General features: G+C 50.0%; 1 protein-coding gene across 1 annotated transcript in view; it reads right to left on the reverse strand.

Annotated features, from left to right (window-relative positions):
- Positions 1 to 9647: 9647 nt before the first annotated feature.
- MTA1 (metastasis associated 1) overlaps positions 9648 to 19476 on the reverse strand; it is a 69934-nt gene continuing 60105 nt past the window's right edge. The window contains exons 17-18 of the mRNA XM_019473673.1: positions 15746 to 15897; positions 9648 to 11340 (exon numbers count right to left, since the gene is read on the reverse strand). Coding sequence (XP_019329218.1) covers positions 15788 to 15897 — 110 coding nt within the window. The 3' untranslated portion in view covers positions 9648 to 11340; positions 15746 to 15787. The remainder of the gene's footprint in view (positions 11341 to 15745; positions 15898 to 19476) is intronic.

Here is a 19476-nt window from a genome sequence, read left to right on the forward strand (position 1 = left end):
GGGCGCAATCCCGAGCGCGGCAGGTGCACGGTCCCGGCCGGCGGAGCCCCCGCCCGGGGCAAACCTCACCTGCCTTGTTCCCCATCTCCGAAAGCCCAAAGGATGCAAATGCTCACGATTCCCCTTTCCTGGGGAAAAAAGTGAAAAGGTTGCAATTAAGCAACGTGACTTGTGGGTTTTTACCAGCTCTGTGCCCGGTTCCCTCCAGTGCACGCCCGAGCAGCGGTGCCACCTTGCCTGTCCCTGGGTGAGTCCTGCATCCCCGCGGGCTGGCACTGTCCCACGGGACCATTAGGTCCCATTGCCACGACCCCCAGCCCCAGAGCCCGTGCGAGAAATGGAGCAAGCACAGGAGCCGTCTTGCCCCCTCTTTTAGGGACAGCTAAGGGACACTTAGCCCCCTCTTTTAGGGACAGGGGAACACCTGGGGGGGTGTTTTCACACTCTCGGCACACGCACACAGCCCTGCACGGTTAGGCTGGTGGAAGAGATGGACTGTGTGGCTGCAGAGGGGTGTACAGCCGGTTGCTGTGGTCCTTCGGGGTAGCAGATTGGTGTCTGAGGAAGCCCAGCACCAAATGCACTGGCTGAAAGACCACCGGCTGCATCCTGACAGCAGCTGCCCTCAGAGAGCCCAGCCCCAGCACTGGAGTGCTCACAGCCACAGCTGTGCAGGAGCTGGTTTGGTGGGACGGTGCCCAGGTGGGGCGGAGGGCACAGGGGCTGGCGGCACACGCAGAGGGGGCGGGCAGCAGCCCCCCGCCCCAGGAAGCGCCGTGCCTGTGCTGGGTATTCTTAGACACATTTTTTCCAGATGGGGTAACCGAGAAACCCAGATTAAGTAGCCGGGATGACAGGCCTGATACGGGAGACCTTGGCGGGGGGACGAGGGCGAGAGGCCCTGGGGGAGCAGAGATAGCGGTGACGGCAGGCAGGCGAGGGGAGGGAGGCCGTCTCCTGGCGGCCTTGCTAGCATGGCACGGCACGCATGGCACGGCATGGCATGGCATCACGGGGCAGCACTGCCCATCACAGGGACGCCGTGGCCCCGGGGCATGAGTTGAGGGTGCTGGTCCTGGGGCCAGCCCCAGCAGAGGGGCTTGGGCATCTCCCATCCCATCTGCAGGGTGAGCAGATGCACTCGCTGCCCTGGCATCCTCAGCCCTTCCCCGCCATAACCCTGCTCTGGCAGCACAGGCTGCCTTGCCACAGTGCCCGGCAGCCCCCTGGTTCCCAGCGCCATTTTGCTCCGTTGCCATGGAAACACCCACGTCAAAAATCCCTCCAGCTGCTGCCGCTGCAAAGGGATGCTCAGGGAGCCATGAAGCAATGCCGAGGCGGGAGTGCCCGCTTCGCCCACTCTAAAATGTGCCCCGTGGTAGGGTGCAGACTCCCTGCACCAGGGGAAGCCCCTCTAGGCCCAGATGGTCAGATACTGCACCACAGGGCTGCTGTGGGCAGAGGTGCACGGGAGGGGGGTATTCAGGGGAGGTGAATGGGGCAGCAGGGCCCTTAGCTGGGGTGCTCTGGGGGCTGCACCCCTGCATTGCCACCCCACAGGCTCGGGCCGGGTGTTGGTAAACAGGAAATCTGCCGCTCCCAAAAGCGAAGCTGTTGCATTATTCATCAGCCAGCAGCCTGGCTCTCCTCTGCCGCCATTGTCATCTAATTCCTCCTTTCTCTGCCGGCAGCTGGTGCGGCTGCCCAGCCCCCGCCCGGCCCCCGGCGAGACAGCCCTGGGAAGGGAACCCAGGGCTCCAGGATGGGATGGGGGTGACCCTGGCCCGCAAGTGCACAGGGCTGGGCAGGACAGGGATGCTTGACAGCAGGTTTCTCCATCAGCCGTGCACCCTGCCGAGTCAGAAGGACCCAGGCGCCCCCGTCACTCCGCGCCCAGCTGCTGTCACAACAATGTGGGGCTTTGTGGCCTGCGGGGTCCCCGCGCGGGGGGAGGTGGCGGTGGTGCCCCCGGGACGCCCTGGCCCCGCATGGCCCCAGGGAGGGGTGGCTGAGCCCTGCGTGCCCCAGGATGGAGCCGGCGCGCCCAGGCCCCGGCCAGCAGCCACCCCCGGCGCCGGCAGCCACCCGCGCAAGGCAGGAGCTGGGGATTTGTGGAGCTATTGATTTCTGGGAGGCCAGCTGCCTCCACCAGCACAGACCCACGGGCACCCATCTGGGTCCCTCTGCAGTATCTGGTGCGTCTGCTGCCCTAAAGCACACCATGGCAGCACGTAGGTGCCAGCACAGCACCAGCAGCATTGTCCCCACACCTGCAGCGGCTCCTCTCCCGCGCTGCAAGGGACATCCCAAAAAGGGTCTGCTGTCTAAATCCTCCAGATCCACAGGAAATCTCAGCTGGTGTCCCAGCCCTGGGGGCTGGGAGGCTAGAGGAGGAGGGAGGCTGCACCCACCTGACAGCATGTGTGGGGCAGCCACAGGTGAAACCCCGGGCTCGGCCACACTGCAGAACCAGCACCCAGCCTGGATCTCACCCACCAAGGGCTTTTCCCACATAGAGACTGGGGGGAATTAAGACAAATCACCTAAAGGTGTGAATCCCTGCGTGCAAATGCGCTAAATCCCAAGCGGATATGCTCGTTCAGGAGCAAAGTGGCTTTAGCTGGTCGTGTCTTAATCTGCCTTGGCTTAGGCTCAGCATGCTCCTGCACCAAGGGCAGGGCTGTCCTGGGGCCACAGGGACAGCAGGACAGGTGAGTCGAGTGGCAATGGCTGAGCAAGCAGGGATGGTACAGCTTCTCTGGGGCCAACATGCCCGGTGCCAGGCATGGGAGGACACCCGTGGGGCAGACTGCCACCGGCGGGGACACAGGATACATGCAGTGGCACAGTGGCACACAGGGGACATCCCTGACCCTGCTGTGCTGCGGCTCCAGACAACTGCATTAATGCCCAGGCTGGGGACACATCTGCCATCACACCAAGGCCAGGAGGAGCAGGCTGGGGACCGGCCTGGGGTGCTGTCACCCTGGTGTCACCTTCGGCAAATGCTACATTTTACTTCAGAAATTTGGAGGCTCCATCCCTGCCCAAGGGCTGAGCCAAGGTTTCCCTAGCAGCAGATACCAAAGCTGCTTTTTCAGCAGCCAGGGGAGGTTTCCAGGGGGGTGTGCACCCCGCAGCAATGCCGAGGGGTGTCCCCGCCAAGGGTATCGTCCCCCCCAGCCCTCGCCCCCACGGCAGCGGGTGACCCATTTTCCTCCAATGGCACCCGGCCCTGCGCAGCCTCAGGGTTTCCTGAGCCGCTGGCTCCCCCAGCCCAGCACACATCACACACGCAGCCTCAGGGTTTCCTGAGCCGCTGCGGCCAGCTGGCTCCCCCAGCCCAGCACACATCACATCACCCGGGACTGATGTTTGATCTTTGCTGATCTGGCCATGCCCATAATCACCCACTTAGGGGGCAGGGGCTTTCCTGCACAGAGTGCCTGGCAGCCCAGCATCCCCCTCCCTGATACACTGGGGACCATGCAGTCAGGGCTTCATAACTCAGCCCCTTCCCACAGGGATGCTGCACGGAGCAGAGCAGGAGCCACGTCCCTCCAGCATCCCCCTTCCCAGGTGGGACAGAGATCAAAGCAAGCCCAGATCCTAAAGCTGGTGCCAGCACATGGCCATCCCCTGGGCAACAGCAACCACCCCCAGCCCAAGGGGGGCTGCGAGATGGGGGGGGTGTTTTGCTAACCATGCCAGGCTGGTCTTGGCCGTGAAGTAGGGATCGCCTCCACTGGGAGCCTTTGAAAGGCGTGAGGCTGTTTTGGACTTCATCCTAGGGCAGGTCAACCAGAGAGCTTTGCGGGGAGATTAAGGGAAAGTAAGGAATAAATAAGGAATAACTCCCCCCAGGCTCTCTCTCCTTTGGCTCACCTCTCCCCCTTTCCATGCTGACTCCCCTCGGCTCTTTCTTCTTCCTTCAGATGCAAATACCACAAAAACTCATGCACCGAGACAGAGACGCTTGTATGGGGAGCCAGGGCTGGAGAGCCGCCTTCTGCTCGCCTCTGCTTGTGTGTCTCGTTTTCTGGCACCTAGGATCAGTTGGATTTGTTACAGGGCAAGAAGAGACTGGGGGGACAATATCCAATAAAAAAAGGTTAAAGGAAAAAAAACCTGCTGCTGGCTGGGTTCGCCCAGAGGACAGTCATCCGTGCGCAGCCTGCAGACTCTCAGCTGGTGCATCGTGTGCACCCATGCACCCGGCCCCCTCCATCCCCTGTGTCAGGGCCCCCCCAGGGTGACACGCTGGGTCTTCCCGTCGCCCCTAAAGCTCCCACATCCCCAGATGCAGCCTGTGGCCAGGTGCTCACAGTGACAAATGGCAGAGCAGCCAGCTGCTGCTGTGGGCTGTGGCGAGCAACAGCCACTGACTGCCAGCTGCCCCAGCTCTGCCCGCGTTTTGCCTCGGTCCTCACCGTTTGGCAGGAGCTTCATGGCAAAACTGGTCAGGCTCCCACCCGTGGCCTGGGAGCAGTTCCCAGCAGGTGCTCAGGGATGGGACACAGGAGCCTGTCACAAAACCAGGCAATACATTTATTTTTTTTATTTTATTTTTTCTGCACAGCTCTCCTGGATGTGCAGCGCCTGCCAGCCCGGATCCGGCCGCCCCTCGTCCCCGTGGCTGCCTGAGGTTGGGCTGCACAGGAGGGCGAGCAGGGCAGCACCCTGCCTGCAGCGGGGGAAACCTGCTCCCCAACACAAGGAACCCTGGGCTGGCTGGGACAGGGAGGCAGCCGCACGCAGGGGGGACACAGCCCACACATGCCAGGTACCCAGCCTCACTGCCCAAGGGTGGCCATGGGATAAGCACACGGTTAGGAAGGGGGAGCTCAGGGGCTTAGGAAGGATTAGCAAGAGACAGGAAGATGGAGGATCGGAGCAAGAGCATGCCGAGGGGCTGGCAGGAGCTGGGTCTCGTCAGGCAGCACATGCCACTGGCCAAGGCTCAGCACATCACCACCTGGCCCCGGCGCCTGCTATCTGAAGCTCCCACTTGTCACTTCTCTCCTTTAAAAGGCATCCGAGCCCCCACCGTTATCGGGCAGGGCAGATAGCGCTGTCGCGCCTGCGATAAACAGGTTTACGGACATCCCACTTGTCCTTGCAAGCAGAAATGAATGTCCCCATCATCCCTGTGTCCCCTTCCCAAGGGGCTGTAGCTGCCAGCCTGCCCAGGGCCAGTGAGCATCCCAGCAGGCTGCGCACAGACACTGAGGGTGCAGATAGTTGGCGTGGAGCACATGAACCTCCACCAAGCAGGCATGATGCCTCTGCAAGGTGGGATGCAGGCGCCTGAAAAGCAGTGCTCTAACCAAAAAAAGGCAGCAAACCAGCTGGAGAGATTCGAGCACAGCTCTCAAAGCCTCGGTGGAGCAGTGTGCCATGGCGGGGCTGCAGCCAGCCCTGGCTGCAGCAGGGAGGCCATGCAGAGGGTGGCCAGGTGCCGGGGGCAGCTGGCACCATCGGCTCTCCCCCAGCTTTTCCAGGGGAAGGAAAGGGTGTCCCAGGGGACGGGCTGTGCACAGAGCCAGGCTTCAGTGGCAAAGTCCAGCTCCTGGCCATGCGAGGCACAGCGGGGTGGTTTGTCATTAAGCTCTCCCCATCCCATCGCCCCTCCTGCACACCCTGTGGCCAGAGGTCAGGCCAGCCATGGTGCAACGCAGTGTTGGGGCCAGCTTGGCGGCAGGACAAGCGTGCACAGCGGCTGCCCAGTTTTCGTTGTCTGTGCCCCACATGCACACCACCTCCAGGATGCAGCTGTTGCTGAGCTCCTGGAGCAGGGACAGGGCTGGACATGTAACACAGTGCCACACAGATGCTGCGATGTCCCCACGTTCCCGGACAGCACCATTGTCTCCTTTGGCAGCACAAGGGGGAAGACCCAGCCATTAGGATGCATTTGCCCCCAGCCCCATTAGACATTACAAGCATCTTCCCAGGATGCAGGGAAACAAGTGCGCAAACACGCCCGGCCCGGCTCCGCGTCCACACGCTCCCCTCTCGTATGTCCTGCATGGGGGCAGCCAAGATGCAGGCAGCAGGGAACAAACCCACACGTGCTGGAACCACTCAGATGGAAAATCTCCAAACAAGCACAACCTGGCTGAAACCCTCCAGCCAGGACCTGTAATATCTGCTCACTGTGACGCTGCCAAGCATCCCGCAGAGCACTGGATCCAGGTGGAGAGTCCCCTTGCAGGTGGGAGGGGAGGAAGCTGTCTGCAGAAAGATGCTGAATTTATGTTACTCGCACTCGCTCCAGGAATGTGGTGAATGAACTCGCAAAGCCCAGGGCAGGAACCAAGTGTGCTTCAGCCCTAACCTTGCCTGACTTTCTTCCAGGCTGAAGAGGAGATGGGGACAAGCCCCCGGCCCCACAGCCCATCTGAATTTACTGTGTAAATTTTTCTTGCAACGGCTTCCGCCTCCCGAGAGCCTGCATGGATGAAATGCGATCATCAGAGGCCGAGTCTTTCACCAGGTTTCAAAGCTGGCTGTACAGGGCAAAGCCCTTCTGTTCAGCCCCCGGGAAGGAAGGGAAGGGCAGTGGGGACACGGGGGACATACCAGCCTCCTCCCTCAGGGAGGGCAGTAAAGACCTCACATGCTCAAGACATGTTCATATCCCGAAGGTGGGGATCACTGTGCAGATCCCATCGCTGTTGACTCTTGTAGGCTCTTCTAGAAAAGTATTGACTAAAAAGCACATTTACGGGGGGGGGGGGGGGAGGAAGAACGGGAAAAAAAAACAGACACTCGCCAGCTAGCCAGCTAGAGAGAACTGTCATGCCAGGGCTTGCCTCTCTGCAGCAATCTCTCCTTTCTCCCTCTTAACGCTGTTGCCAATGTTTATTTTAAGTTAAAGGTGTTTTTAACCCTGTGCCCTCTTGACGGATCAAGAAAAACAGAAGAGATGTAGGGTCCAGTTTCTATAACTGTATCAAAACACTTCCTCCTCCTCCCAGTCAAAGTCTGCTAGATGATTTTATTCTTGGTCTTCCCAGAAATCCCCCAGGCCTGCACACCTCCCATACCACTACTCTGCACACCAGCACAGCAGCGCCCATGCCATCACCTGAGCAGGTTGACTGCCCCCTCCTCCTCCACGGCCCTACCTCGGCAGTTGAAAGCAGCTCCACCATGACGCAAACTGACCATCCGAAAGAGACTCGCAGAATTCCCAAGGTCTGGCTTGTGTAACGCTCGCACCAAGAGCCAGAGCCCACAGCAGAGCTGGCACGGCTCCGAATTTCCATTTCAAAGGAAATTTCAGCGTGTATTTTGCTTTACAACTCTCCAGTAGTGTCCCGGTTACAGCCCACCTCCCACAGCAGGAATGCCAGGTTTGGAATTGTTAGTTTTGGTCATGCTTTGCTTTTTTTCCCCCACACTATTTCAACAGTGCTGTTACAGACAGTGTGCTACCTTCATGTTACAGCATCAAAAGCAAAGATCACAGGGAGCCTCTACTGACAAGCTGGTAAAACGCAAAATGCGAAGTAAAAAACCCAAAAATTCCAAAGTTAACTAAAAAAAAATTAAAATCTGTAACACAAACATTTTGTCATAAAGTATTGTAGGAATGTTTGGATTTTTGTTTTGTTTTTAAAAGACTTTCCTGACCAGCTCCCTGCTGCTTTTAAGCCTGTAAAATCATAAGCATCGTAATGAGTCTGGAGGCCAGCACACTCCACCCACGTGAGCATGAAGCACAGCCTGCTCCAAGAGATCGGAGCTGAGCCTGACATGTCTGCTCCCACACCTGCAAGGCAGAAGAGCAAGTGAAGGATGGGGACGCCAGGGACACATGGCTAAGGGAAAATATCCAAATGCATGTGGCAAAACTTCCTACGGACTGGAGACATGTGCGGTAGGCTCTGCCGCCAGGCTCTGCACCGTGGAGCTACCACGCCTAAACGCCAGCCCTGCGTCTCTCACTGTGACTCCCATCAGAATTTGTCCCCTACAATCTCAAGGGCTCTTTAGGAGGTGGAAGTAGGGGTCAGAGGGGATGGTGGAAATTAATAACTGCCCCAGCTGTACGAACCTCTTTTTTTACAAGGCTCTACAGCAGGAGGGGGAATAAACAAAGGCAATCCTTGCAGCAACAGCGCATCAGCTGTGTGATGTGAATCAACTGTGAATGTGAATACAGTTTTCAGCAGAAGGAAGAGAAGTTGGTGTAGGAGAGGCTTAGTGACAGCAGCCGGCTTAAGAGAGTCACAGCTCGGGCTTAGATAGGGGAGTGGTGGGACCTACCATCCACTCTGCACTTCCCGAGTTGTTTCTTTGGTTGCTGAAGGTATCTTCCAAACCCTCCTCCCAAGCTGGTGCAAACATAAGCCACTGAAACACAAGGGAGTGAAGTCTGCTACCGCACACCGAAAAACAGCATCCATATCAAAGGACACGCAAGGGATCCCTCAAAGTCAGGGCAGCACAGGATATTCTCTCTACTTGCCTGGACTCATTCCCAGAGTAATCTCTGGAGCTGCTCCAAGAAAGCTTTTAAGTTGTTGGAAACTGCAGGGCTGGCACCCCCAAGTGGTTACTCTGAGCTCTTTGTGCAGCCTGAACAGCTTCTCTCAAGTCTCATCAATAGTTCATCCACCGATAACCAAAGTGCATCATCCCCAGCATGCAGGGATTTCAGAGCTCCCCCAACACCATGGCAGAGTACAGCCCTCTGCTACAGCTGAGGATTCGGCTCTGATTCCCACTGCAGAGGGGCTGAAGACAATTCGGACACAGATTTTCCAGTGATCTCTTCAGATTTCATTCTGCATCATTTTGCAACAGGAAGGAATCCCTACGAGACCTTTCCCTCACAGAGGAAAAACCAGGTGTTACAAAACCTTCCTGCAGTCAGCAATATTTCTTATGTACATAGGGTTAATCCCACAGACTGATGGAGGCAAAGTAAAACTGCCAATGGTTTTTGGTGCAGTCCTGCACCATTGCATGCAGCCTGGAGGCTTTCTATCTAGTAAGCTTGGTGCCCTTCATAAATAGCATATCCTTCAGGAATGGCTCTCCCCTCCCGCTTTTAAGTTATGGCTAGGAAAACGTGACCACCAGTACAGGATAAACTTACAACATCTGCGAAGTTGCACAGCTACTCACAGACACAGAGTACATCTTACCACTGCCAAGCAGCAAACAAAACCAAACGTTGAGCCCACTTTGCTTATCCCAGTAAGGAGCGAACACAGAAACGAAGAAGTACGTAAAAGTCAGCGGGTTCGGTTGCTGACCCCCAGGGATTTCACTCTGCCACATGTCAGAGTCACACCACGGATCACGAAGACGCATGAGCCACCACGGACAAAAGGCTCATTCAGAGCTCCAGCGTTGCATCTGCTGCTGCGTTTAAGAGGAGGAGGGAAGGAGTCACAGTCTGAAGTGTTAGAAATATTTAAACTGCGTATGAGGGGAATCAAACTATGAATGACTCTTGCCCTGTACAACATAATGGCACTGGCAGCACAGGGACACGCTGCAGTTGTGCAAACACTTGAGAGCAGAACACAACTCTGGGATGTGAAGGAAGGAGCGCAGAGGCATGCGTGCCAGCCAGATGGCACCCTGAGCAAGGGTCTTGCAGCTATTTCAGAAGAGACAAAAAGCAGATGTTTCACAAAAGCTCACTTTCCAGGTTTATTAAGTAAAGTTAACTGAATTGTTTTCATTTTGTGGGGATTCCTTTCCGTCTAACCCGGTGGGTTAGCAGAGTTGCACAGAATCACGGTTGGACTGTGATAACCCAAATACAACTTTGGCTCATCTCACCGCTGACACATATGGAATGACTTGGGGGTTATTACATGCTGTGTCTGCTTGAGGCAGGTACATGTACAGATCAGCACAAGTTGCAAATGATAGTTTACATCCTTTCAAAACCGAGCAGGGCATTCAGCAAATGCACTGCCAATGAGAAGACATATGAAAGAAATTATACAGACTTGCAAATACATAAGAAGTTCAAGAGATGCAAGAAACCTCAAACACAAGAAATGTCAAGGGGAGAAAAAAACCACTTAATTTCAGACACAATGTGTTCAAATGAAAACCCAGCTGTAATTTCAATTCCCTTCAAAATGGGAAACTTACAGTAACGCAATTAAAGAGAAACCAGGTCTCATCCTGGGAGAGATGTGTCCAAAAACACTGATGCACAAACAGGTTCAGAGTTCTAAGCAAAATGTCCCTGGGCATTGGTGTACTTGACTCTTGGAGCCAGAGCAAAGCAATTCATTACACTTGCTGGACTGCTGGGCCTACTGCTGGGTCTTGGTGGTGTAACAGCACATAGGATTCCAGATGTCAGAGAAAGGCAGCACACAAACTGCTGGTTAGTGGGAGAAACGCCACGGGCCAGATCTCCCAGGGATTGACTAGAGTAAGGACACCTAATTCTGGTAGCCTGGCCTCCACTGCACACAACATTAGTGTAATGTTCTGCAAGGTTCTTCAGTTCTTAGCTCACTCCTTTCTCAGCCTGAGTTGTTTCTGTCTTGTGCATGAGCACAACTGGCCGTGCAAAATGATCCAAAAAACATAAGGGACAGGACCAAAGAAAACTGGCTGAACCTGGGGCTGGCTTTCAGCTCCTATTTCCAAATATCAGTTAAAGGTTGGAAATTTATCTACAAAAGAAATAATATAAATGAAATAAAAAATGGCACCGTCCACAAAATTAAAAAAAAAAAAAAAATCTTACAACACAGCCTCGTAAAAACAGCTTTGCAACGAGAGCTCAGTCACAAAATGAAGGGTTCTAGCTCTTCGTACATCGGAAGAGGAAACAAAGCTAAAAAGTACTAGTCCACATTCTCTTAATAAGTTAAACTTACTTTCCCTCCCCCTGTCTACAAAAGGGGTAAAAGCAAAGGGGAAAAGAGGCTACCAAAAATTAAAAAAAAAAAGGAAAAAAGAAAAAGAAAGGAAAAAAAAGAAAGGAGAGAGAAGGAGAGAGCGCGCGCGAGAGAGAGAGAGCAGTCTGTGGTCAGAGGCTCAGAGCAGGGCTGAGTTCCTTTTAAGGGTTTAAAAGATGCAAAACAGTTCCTCAAAAGTTCCCTCTCTTCAACAGTTAGTTCAATGCTGTAGCCATAGAAACTCAAGTATATATTGGAGGAGAGATTCTTTCAGGCAGATCCACCGTCATCCGCAGAGCTGCTCAGCGTGTGTTAATCCTCAATGATTATGGGTTCATCATTCATGGGCTGGCGTAGCTGCACTGCCTGGATGGGCCGGAGGATAATAGGCTTGTAAGGGCGTCTGGCGGCTCGCTTGGCTTCGGAGGAGGAAAGCAGCTTGCGGATTTTCCTGCAGACAGTAAGGAAGAAAGGAACCAATTACAGAGACCGGATGCTAAAGCACTGTAGGTTTCTTAATTTCTCCAGGTGAAACCAGGCCTGCACATGTAGAGGCTGCTCGCTAACAGGATGGGCTGACGCTGTTTATTTCAGCAATGTCTTCCCCAGAGAACTTTTGTTTTCTGATTTATAAACCCACCAATGAAGAGGAAATTGCATTCTCTGTTCCAGAATCCTTCCCCTGCAGAGCAGAAGGCATTCTGGTCCAGCCTCGAAGGACCAAGGTCTACTGCTGTAAATATAACACGTGAAATAGTTATGAAAGCCAGTTTCCATACCACTAATTTATTTTGATGCATGCAGACACATCGGTTGGACATGTTGCAGGCAGTTTTGTGGGAATTTACAAAGCCAAGTTACATTCAAACCTCTTCTGGTAATGTTGGTCACTTCCCCGCCTGTTAATCCATCTCTCACAGAGCTCTCTGACATTCCCCAGCCCCAAGCAGGTGCACACAGCTGCCTCTTCAAAAGAAACCTGTCACAGCACAAGCCAGCAACATTTGGTCTCCCATGGAGCTATGCCTCAAGGCTGAGCTGCTGCAGGGGAGCTCCATGACAGCCACTAACCAGCAAACCAACGCTGCAGCCTTCCCCCCTCCACTGGGAACACTAACAGGGCGTCTCCCCCTCTTACTTCTCCTACACTGCATGTACCCAACCTAGAAACAGGTAATATTCAGGGCTTGCATTTGTTAAGAGTTTCCCTATATGTTACGAGACTACCAACAAGGCTTATCAGACACTGGAACCTGTTTTCCATACGGAGAGAAAGTAAAAGAGAGAGAGAATGGAGAGAGGACAGACGGAAGTTTTAAAATTAGCAAAATAAGGTAGAAAGAGACAATATAGTATGATTGCTCATTTCTTTTTGTCAACACCAGGCTTAGAGCTAAAGGAAGTATCAACACCACCACCACCACCCCCCAACAACAACAACAACAATGTGCTATGTAATTAAAATGAGGAATTCATTTCCAGAGGATGTTGTGGTGGTCAAAGGCATATAAAGATTAGAAAGGAAAGTGATAAATGTTCACAAGAGTAGTCTACCAGTACCCATTATACACAGCCTTCAGTTCAGGAACTGGGGCAACAAGGAGGGTCTGATAAGGAAGCACTGCCTACCCTTACAGGCTACCTTGTATAGGTAAAAATCCTACCTTGATTTTTTAACTTACTGTGAGACACACAGTACTGCACTAGAGGAAGGGCAGCCAGATGGCTTTACAGTCCACAACTCAACCATCTATCTCCCAAAAGATAATTTTTATGTTTTTGGTTACTCAACATTGTTGGGGCCAAATTTTTCATTTAAAAAAGAAAAGGAAAAAAAAAAGAAAAAAAGGAAGAAAAGACAAGACACATTCATAGAAGAAACTGGTCAAAATACTCCACCCCTCAAAAATTTACCCTCTCCACCACCAGCACTGACAAATCAACAACTTCAGCTGAAGATTTTGAACCAGCTCTGGGGAGATTTGGTCATCTCTTCACTTGCTTTTTTTGCCCACTGAGCAGAACAAGTCTGCTACATAGAGCTCACACACAGAGAGACATGTCTTTTGTTTGCTCAGTGTCCCCATTCCTCCAGCGCCTTCTAAAGTTGAAAGGCCACAGGGTGGGGAGAGGAGAGAACAGGGTGGAAAAGTGGTGTTGGGGAGGAAAAAAAAAAAAAAAATCTCAAAGATCTTGATGTGATGATTTTTCCAAGACTCACTTAGCTGAAGTTGATCTGCTTTTAACCAGCAGAGCTTCTTACAGTATCTGCATGTGCTCAATTAGACACACTGTCATCAGAAACACGCCTCGTAGCAGTTCTAGATTCTGATCAGGTCACTCACTGCCTCCGCTTGCATAAATTATAAATGCCGAGTTCCTTACTGTGAGGCCTGAATTCAAAAACTTATTCCTTTCAATCGACCAACTTTTCAAACTGCTCCCTCAAAGCTATCCAGTTTTCTAGCACCATTCTCAGCAGTGCCACACAAAAAAGGGAGGAGGGGGGGTGTAAAACTTTAGGAAAACCTACTTTCTGTGACTGAAAACACAGCCTGACCCTCAGCTGGAGGATGATATACAGATATTGCTGCTAGATTGATTGCTATGGAGCCAACACAAAGCTCAAATTGTTTCAGAGCTCACAAACAAGTCTTACATTCTTGACACTGGAATGCAGCAGATGGTTCAGGGAAAAGTTAGAGGTGAAATGCCCGACAGAAAACCCGTGCCACTTACAATGCTACATCGCTCAGGCTTCCCTGCTTTTCAGCACGCTGCCAAACATCTCTTTTCAGCACCCATCAGTCAGCCAAGCAGCATGGCTGTCAGACAAAGCAGCCCGTTCTTTCTTTTTCTTTTTTTTTTTAATGGAAGAGATAAGGTCTTATTGAGCTGATGTCTATCACTGCACTACGATTTCTGCGTTAGGGATGTGCTGGTTGCTGTGGGACTGATCTTTCCTGCCTCGGTCAGTGGCTCTGTATGAGCAGATGATTCCGTGCCCCTACAGTAAGTTGTTCTCATAACCAACATCGCACTTGATGAATATTCTCACTGTTCTGTACAGGTCAAAGGGTGGGACCTTGTAGTAGTACTGAGACATTACTACCACGGATCTGCAGTATTTCTTGTGGGTTGGATGATAAAGATGTCAAGTGTTTTGTAGATGCAGAATTATGAAATAAGCCTTGAGCATCTAAGGACTGAATTAGAGACTGTATAAGCTGCATCTGCAGTGGCACGTGAATTTGCCAGAGCTGAAGGTCTGTAACAGGATCCCAGTACCTCTTTACCGCTTCCCTTGAAAATTAAATACTTATATAATTGAAACTAACTGTTTACTTTCACAGCGTCTCGCAGGAACAGAAAAGGAGAAGGGAAAGACAAGGTGAAGATGTAAGCTGGTGTGAAATGCACAGTTACGTTAAAGGTGTCCATAGGAACAAATCTGACAAGGAAATTAATTTCTTGTTTCTTCTAACGGGGGAGTTTCCTGCACTGAAATCTGATGATCCAATAGACCAGTGGTTAGTAACTTGAACGTTACCAGTCTCAGTTTCTCTATGAAGCCCATCTTTGATACTAGGCCCACAGAATAGTCACTTGACACTTGAAATGCTTTGCAGGCTAAGGAGGAGGTTGGGGATGTCAGGACTCCGACTATGCACTTCTTGCTGAACAAATGCATACTCAGAGTAGCACCAAATTTAGTAATACCAGAAGGGACGAAGTACTCAAAACTCGTGGCCTCCTTGGTCACTTGTAAGGGCTCAGACATCCAGTAATTCGCATGTCCTTCTCTGCTAGGTACTGGAGGGAAAGGGGAGTGCTTCTCTGCCTGTTGGGGCACCGATACTGAAAGCATTGATAACTCCAGGCTTCAGACACAGACAAAAGCCAGAGAGCACCTCTGCTTGCAGAGAGGGCTGAAAAGCAGGGCTGCGGCTTTGCTCTGACCTTCTTTAAGGTTACCCAGGAGAGAGGCATCAAGTTCTTGGGAGGAAACCACACAAGCGTATGTCTCTACCTTTCTGACCTCACCCAGGAGCAGTCCTCCCTTCCTAGGAATAACACAGTACTGGGAACTCGCACACAAAAGCTTTGCTTTAGGGATCAGGCCACATAGCTTCTATCGCTCTGTCCACAGCCTGTAAACAGAGTTTCAAGTGAAACTCATGCAAGGAAAGTTTCTTTTACTATTTTTATCCTGTGGGCAGACTAACAAGAAGGACTAGCAGAAGCAGTACCACCAAAGGAGGAAGATGGACACTGAAGGGCTAAATCTCAGTGCTACTGGTGGCAAATATAAACCACCAAAGAAATGAGGCAACTCAGCCCCCGGAAACCCTGCGTCACTTGCAGGTTTCAGTACTCAGACACACAAGGAGATGTTCTGAGAGGTAATACAAGAGACTTCAGCACGCAAGAGAGAGGGCATGCAGAGCTCCATGTATAGGAGGGCTCTGTTCCTCAGCATCACCTGTGCGCTAGAAGGCCCCTATCCTGTTACTGAGACACTGCAGTGGGACTTCCAAAGGCATTTATGGGTATGAACCAGGTGAACTCCCCACCTCAGTCTTCCTCCCCCTATCGCCCATCGCTTACAGGAACTGCTCTGGAAGAAGAATCTGCTTTCTCTGGAATGGAAGTGCATGATTAGGCACATCAAACACGATTAGGTATATCACAGCTTTTATCCACCTAAACACCAGCAGTGGTGTCTGCATTCAGTTTGTAGCAACAGATCTGCTGAAGAGATCCTTGTCTAACCACAAAGATCAGCTGAAGCACCAACAAGGAACGCAAACCAAAAGACCTCCCCTTAAATCCTCTGAAAAGACCAAGTTTCCTACCTGGTTTCTTCAGTGGCCATGTAAAAAACATCGTCTGGTGCATCAATCCAGTTCATCCTCCTCCTTTTCACTGGAGGCATGGATCCACCACGAATTAATCGGACTTTTGTTGGGTATGATTTCCCATTGAGCAGCAAGTTTCGGCTTGGTCCCTAACGTGATACATAAAAAAGTACAATTATGGACTGCAACAAACCTGTGGTAGCATGTGATAAGCACTCCAAGGAAAAAAGAATTAAAGTTTTCAAATCAGTTGTTCAGAGTTTCTGGTAAATATAGCCCCTCTTGCCCATGACTGAACACAGAATTCACATAAAAGCAATTGTCCACAAGCAGTAGAAGTTAGGCACCTTCAATATACAATAGGACAGCAATACTGCAGTGACAGGACAGATAATAAATGGAAGGCATTACCAATAATCTGTTGCTTGTGTCTGAAAGATGACATCAAGTTTGAAAGATTGAGCATAAGACTTAGATTTCAGCTACTACCATAAATCTAGAGCAACTCTATTGATTTCAGGGAAGGAAATCTAGCTATACAGCAAATCAAATATAAAAATCAGAATTTACAGTTATTCTGGGGTACCAAACTTACCCATATCCTTTTTGTTCTAGGAAGGTCAATATTTAATGATATATTAAATATGTTGTTGAAAACAAATCTAGAACTACAAAGCTTAGCAGCTTTCATCACAAAATCCTTTTAGCATTTAACACCACAGATTTCCCATATATCATGCATTTGCTTTGCGAATCAACACAGGTATAATTTTCCAGACCCACAGTAGCCCCCTTCCACTCAACTGGAAAAACATGAGCTGTTATTAAGAGAGGTGCAGATGCAAGGGAGCAAAGGATTAAGCTTCTCAAATGCAGCTGTCTTTGATCATTTGAAGTCCAGTTCTGCTGCCCCTCTTCCTGCTGATTAGCACATTGAGAAATCCCACTGAAATCAGTAACACTGGACAAGTCAGGAAAGATGCAAAATAAGGGCCCAGAAAATTTCATATGAATAAATTAAAGCTGGTCAGAAAACACCCCAGTAGAAATTTAATTCTGGTATTTCACAGGCCATCCTCCGAGGTCAGACCATCTCCCCAGATGCACCCAGGCTTCCCCTTCTGCCCATGAAATGGGAAACTGAGCATGGAGATGAGGGATGTCTAGCCTGGGAGATCCACCTCAAAAGGAAAGGTTGGGACATGAGGTACTCAAGTCCTCAAGTGTCAGGTTACGGCAAAAACTCAACCAAATTTTAACACTTTGACTTAGAAAGGGAAAACTTCAGTCTGTCAACCAAGAAAAATTCCCAACAAAACCCTGCGTCTATCTCATTTTTATCTGAAGAGAAAGCAAAAAATGATCGATGACTTTTTTTTTTTGACCAGCCTTAATCAACTGTGCTAGCAAGATCTGCTTTTTGTAGAAAATTAGGGCTTTAGAGCCAAACAAACAAAACCCCACCTTTTGAAATCCTAAGCTCTTTAAAGCTGTTCTATACAAGTGCGATAACGATTTTAATTTCTTAGTTGCCCAGCTCCATGTTATACAAGACAACTTCGGCACCACAGCAGACCACTGAAATACGTCAAGAATTGCTTTTATATTTGAGGTTTATTAAGGAAAAGGTTTCAAATGAAAGGCTTTTCTGTTGGCTTTTTTACCCCCTCCAGATTTCTCGAAGAAAATCCTTCATTAGTTTTGCGAAGGATATTTTCTCCGCACATGCTAAATACACAGGAGAACAACTCCAGAGAAAGTTCTCGGAAATACGTAGAAGGGGCACCCCTGTGCTTCCAGGTTGCCTTTTCTCTACCTGCACAGAGCAATCTGCTTCAAATGGTACATCCTGAAAGGTGGACCTTTACTTTTCAGTTCAGCAGCACACTTTACCAAGCAACCAGAAATCAAGGCAGTTCAGGGGTTTCACCCTAAAACACCTAAAAAGCGTTAGGTATCATCACAGATTTCTCCCACTGCACTGAGTTGGTTTATTCAGCAGACACAAACAAGTAGCCAGTCTCCTCAGTGACAAGAAATGAAGCTGAATTCAAGGAGGAATACAATTTACCACTTCATATCAGATGCTCAAGTAACAAACCAAATGAATGCTTCGTTATTACAAGCAGACTAGCATGCTCAAGTTATAGCCTACCCTCATGATACTGCACACTATCCAAGAGCATTATTACATTTAATAATGCTTGTGATCACCATTCAGTGACCATCAGTCATACCTGCTGCTGATTGACCCATGTCAGAGTGACTCTACTGACACTAATACGTTGTGGCAGTTCACCTAATGAGGCAAGCTCCACTTTATCAACACCAGAAGATCATTTTGGGAAAAAAAAAAAAAAATTATGCTTGAATTTCTCTCCCATGAGTCTCCCATAAGCCATGCATAAGGGGGGGAAGTGATGCACAGCCTTTGCCCTGGCCCCTTCACACCGAGGTGAATTTCATGAGAAAGCATTTTGCCAGAGACGCATCAATCAGACTGGCTATTTGCTTCTGTCCTTTGATAAAACTCAGCATAATGGATGAAAGGCTAGGAATCATTTTTACTCAAAAAACAAAACAAAACAAAACGAACATAAAAAACAAGCATTCTCAGCAGACAACTTGCACACCAACTTCCAAAAAAAAACAAAAACAAAAACTGTTTTCCAAACAAACCCTTCCATCAGTTAAGCCTTCCTCCTTCAGTGAAACACATTCCACCTAGAAGCACATCCCAGAACTTTGCTATAAACAGCCACTCAGTTTCTGTATGAGCAGAAACAAAATGTTCCATTCAAAACAGAATCTCATTTTTATATAGATAGATAGATTTGAGGTTTAAATTGTATTTAACCACTTCAACGGTTCATATGCCCCAAAATAATTATTTTGTTTTAAACTCTTCAATTAATTAGGAAGTATGACCAGCTGCAAACAGCAAAGACGGAAGTGAAACACTAGGGTTTAATGGGGTGTTCTATCTAGCACGGGTTAATAATTCTTCTTTTCCCTGTTTTGGTTAAATGAACATTCTCTTACCATTTGTCTGGTTTGTCCGTGGTTAGGCAGACCTAACAAACAGGAAAGAGAATAGAGCTGGTAAGACCATTGCTTTTCCAAGACAGAAAAAAGTACAAAATCAAAACACACGCAGCTATGATTGCAACTGTGTTGTTTTGCTAAAACAAGAGTTGTCTACCAAACTAACTTCTCCCCTCCTTGAAAGGTAACTAAGAAAAGAGCTTCCTTAACAACATGGTTTGTAGAGCAGAGCCCCCAAGTTAAAAACACGTTCCATTCGCTCAGTCTTTTCTCCGTTTACTCACACCTTTCTTCAAACTACTGCTAAAAGTACACCTCCTCTTTCAGATCTGAGGTTTTCCTCAAGTCTTGGGAAAAATCTAGTATTTTGTTTTAGTTTTGGAGGAATTTACTGACATCAAGAAGGAGAAAGTGGAAGGTATTACACACTGTCGAGACAGCAACAAATAAAATCTTTCCTATCATCCTTGGATCCCCAGGGAACTCTTCAGCTCAGATGTTACCTACAAGCTGTTAGAAAACAGCTTGTATCTGCTGAACCTACCACAAGTAAATACTTCCATAGGCGCAGCTCCATCAGTCACAGAGCACAGCGACTCCAGCTATCACACAAAGCCCTTCCCCAGTAACACAAACAGCACCTTAAAGCACCGAGCACAATGGCTTGATTTTACTAGCTTATT

Source organism: Aptenodytes forsteri, unplaced genomic scaffold (assembly GCF_000699145.1).
Source record: "Aptenodytes forsteri isolate BGI_AS27 unplaced genomic scaffold, ASM69914v1 Scaffold104, whole genome shotgun sequence".
In the NCBI taxonomy this organism is placed as follows: Eukaryota; Metazoa; Chordata; class Aves; order Sphenisciformes; family Spheniscidae; genus Aptenodytes; species Aptenodytes forsteri.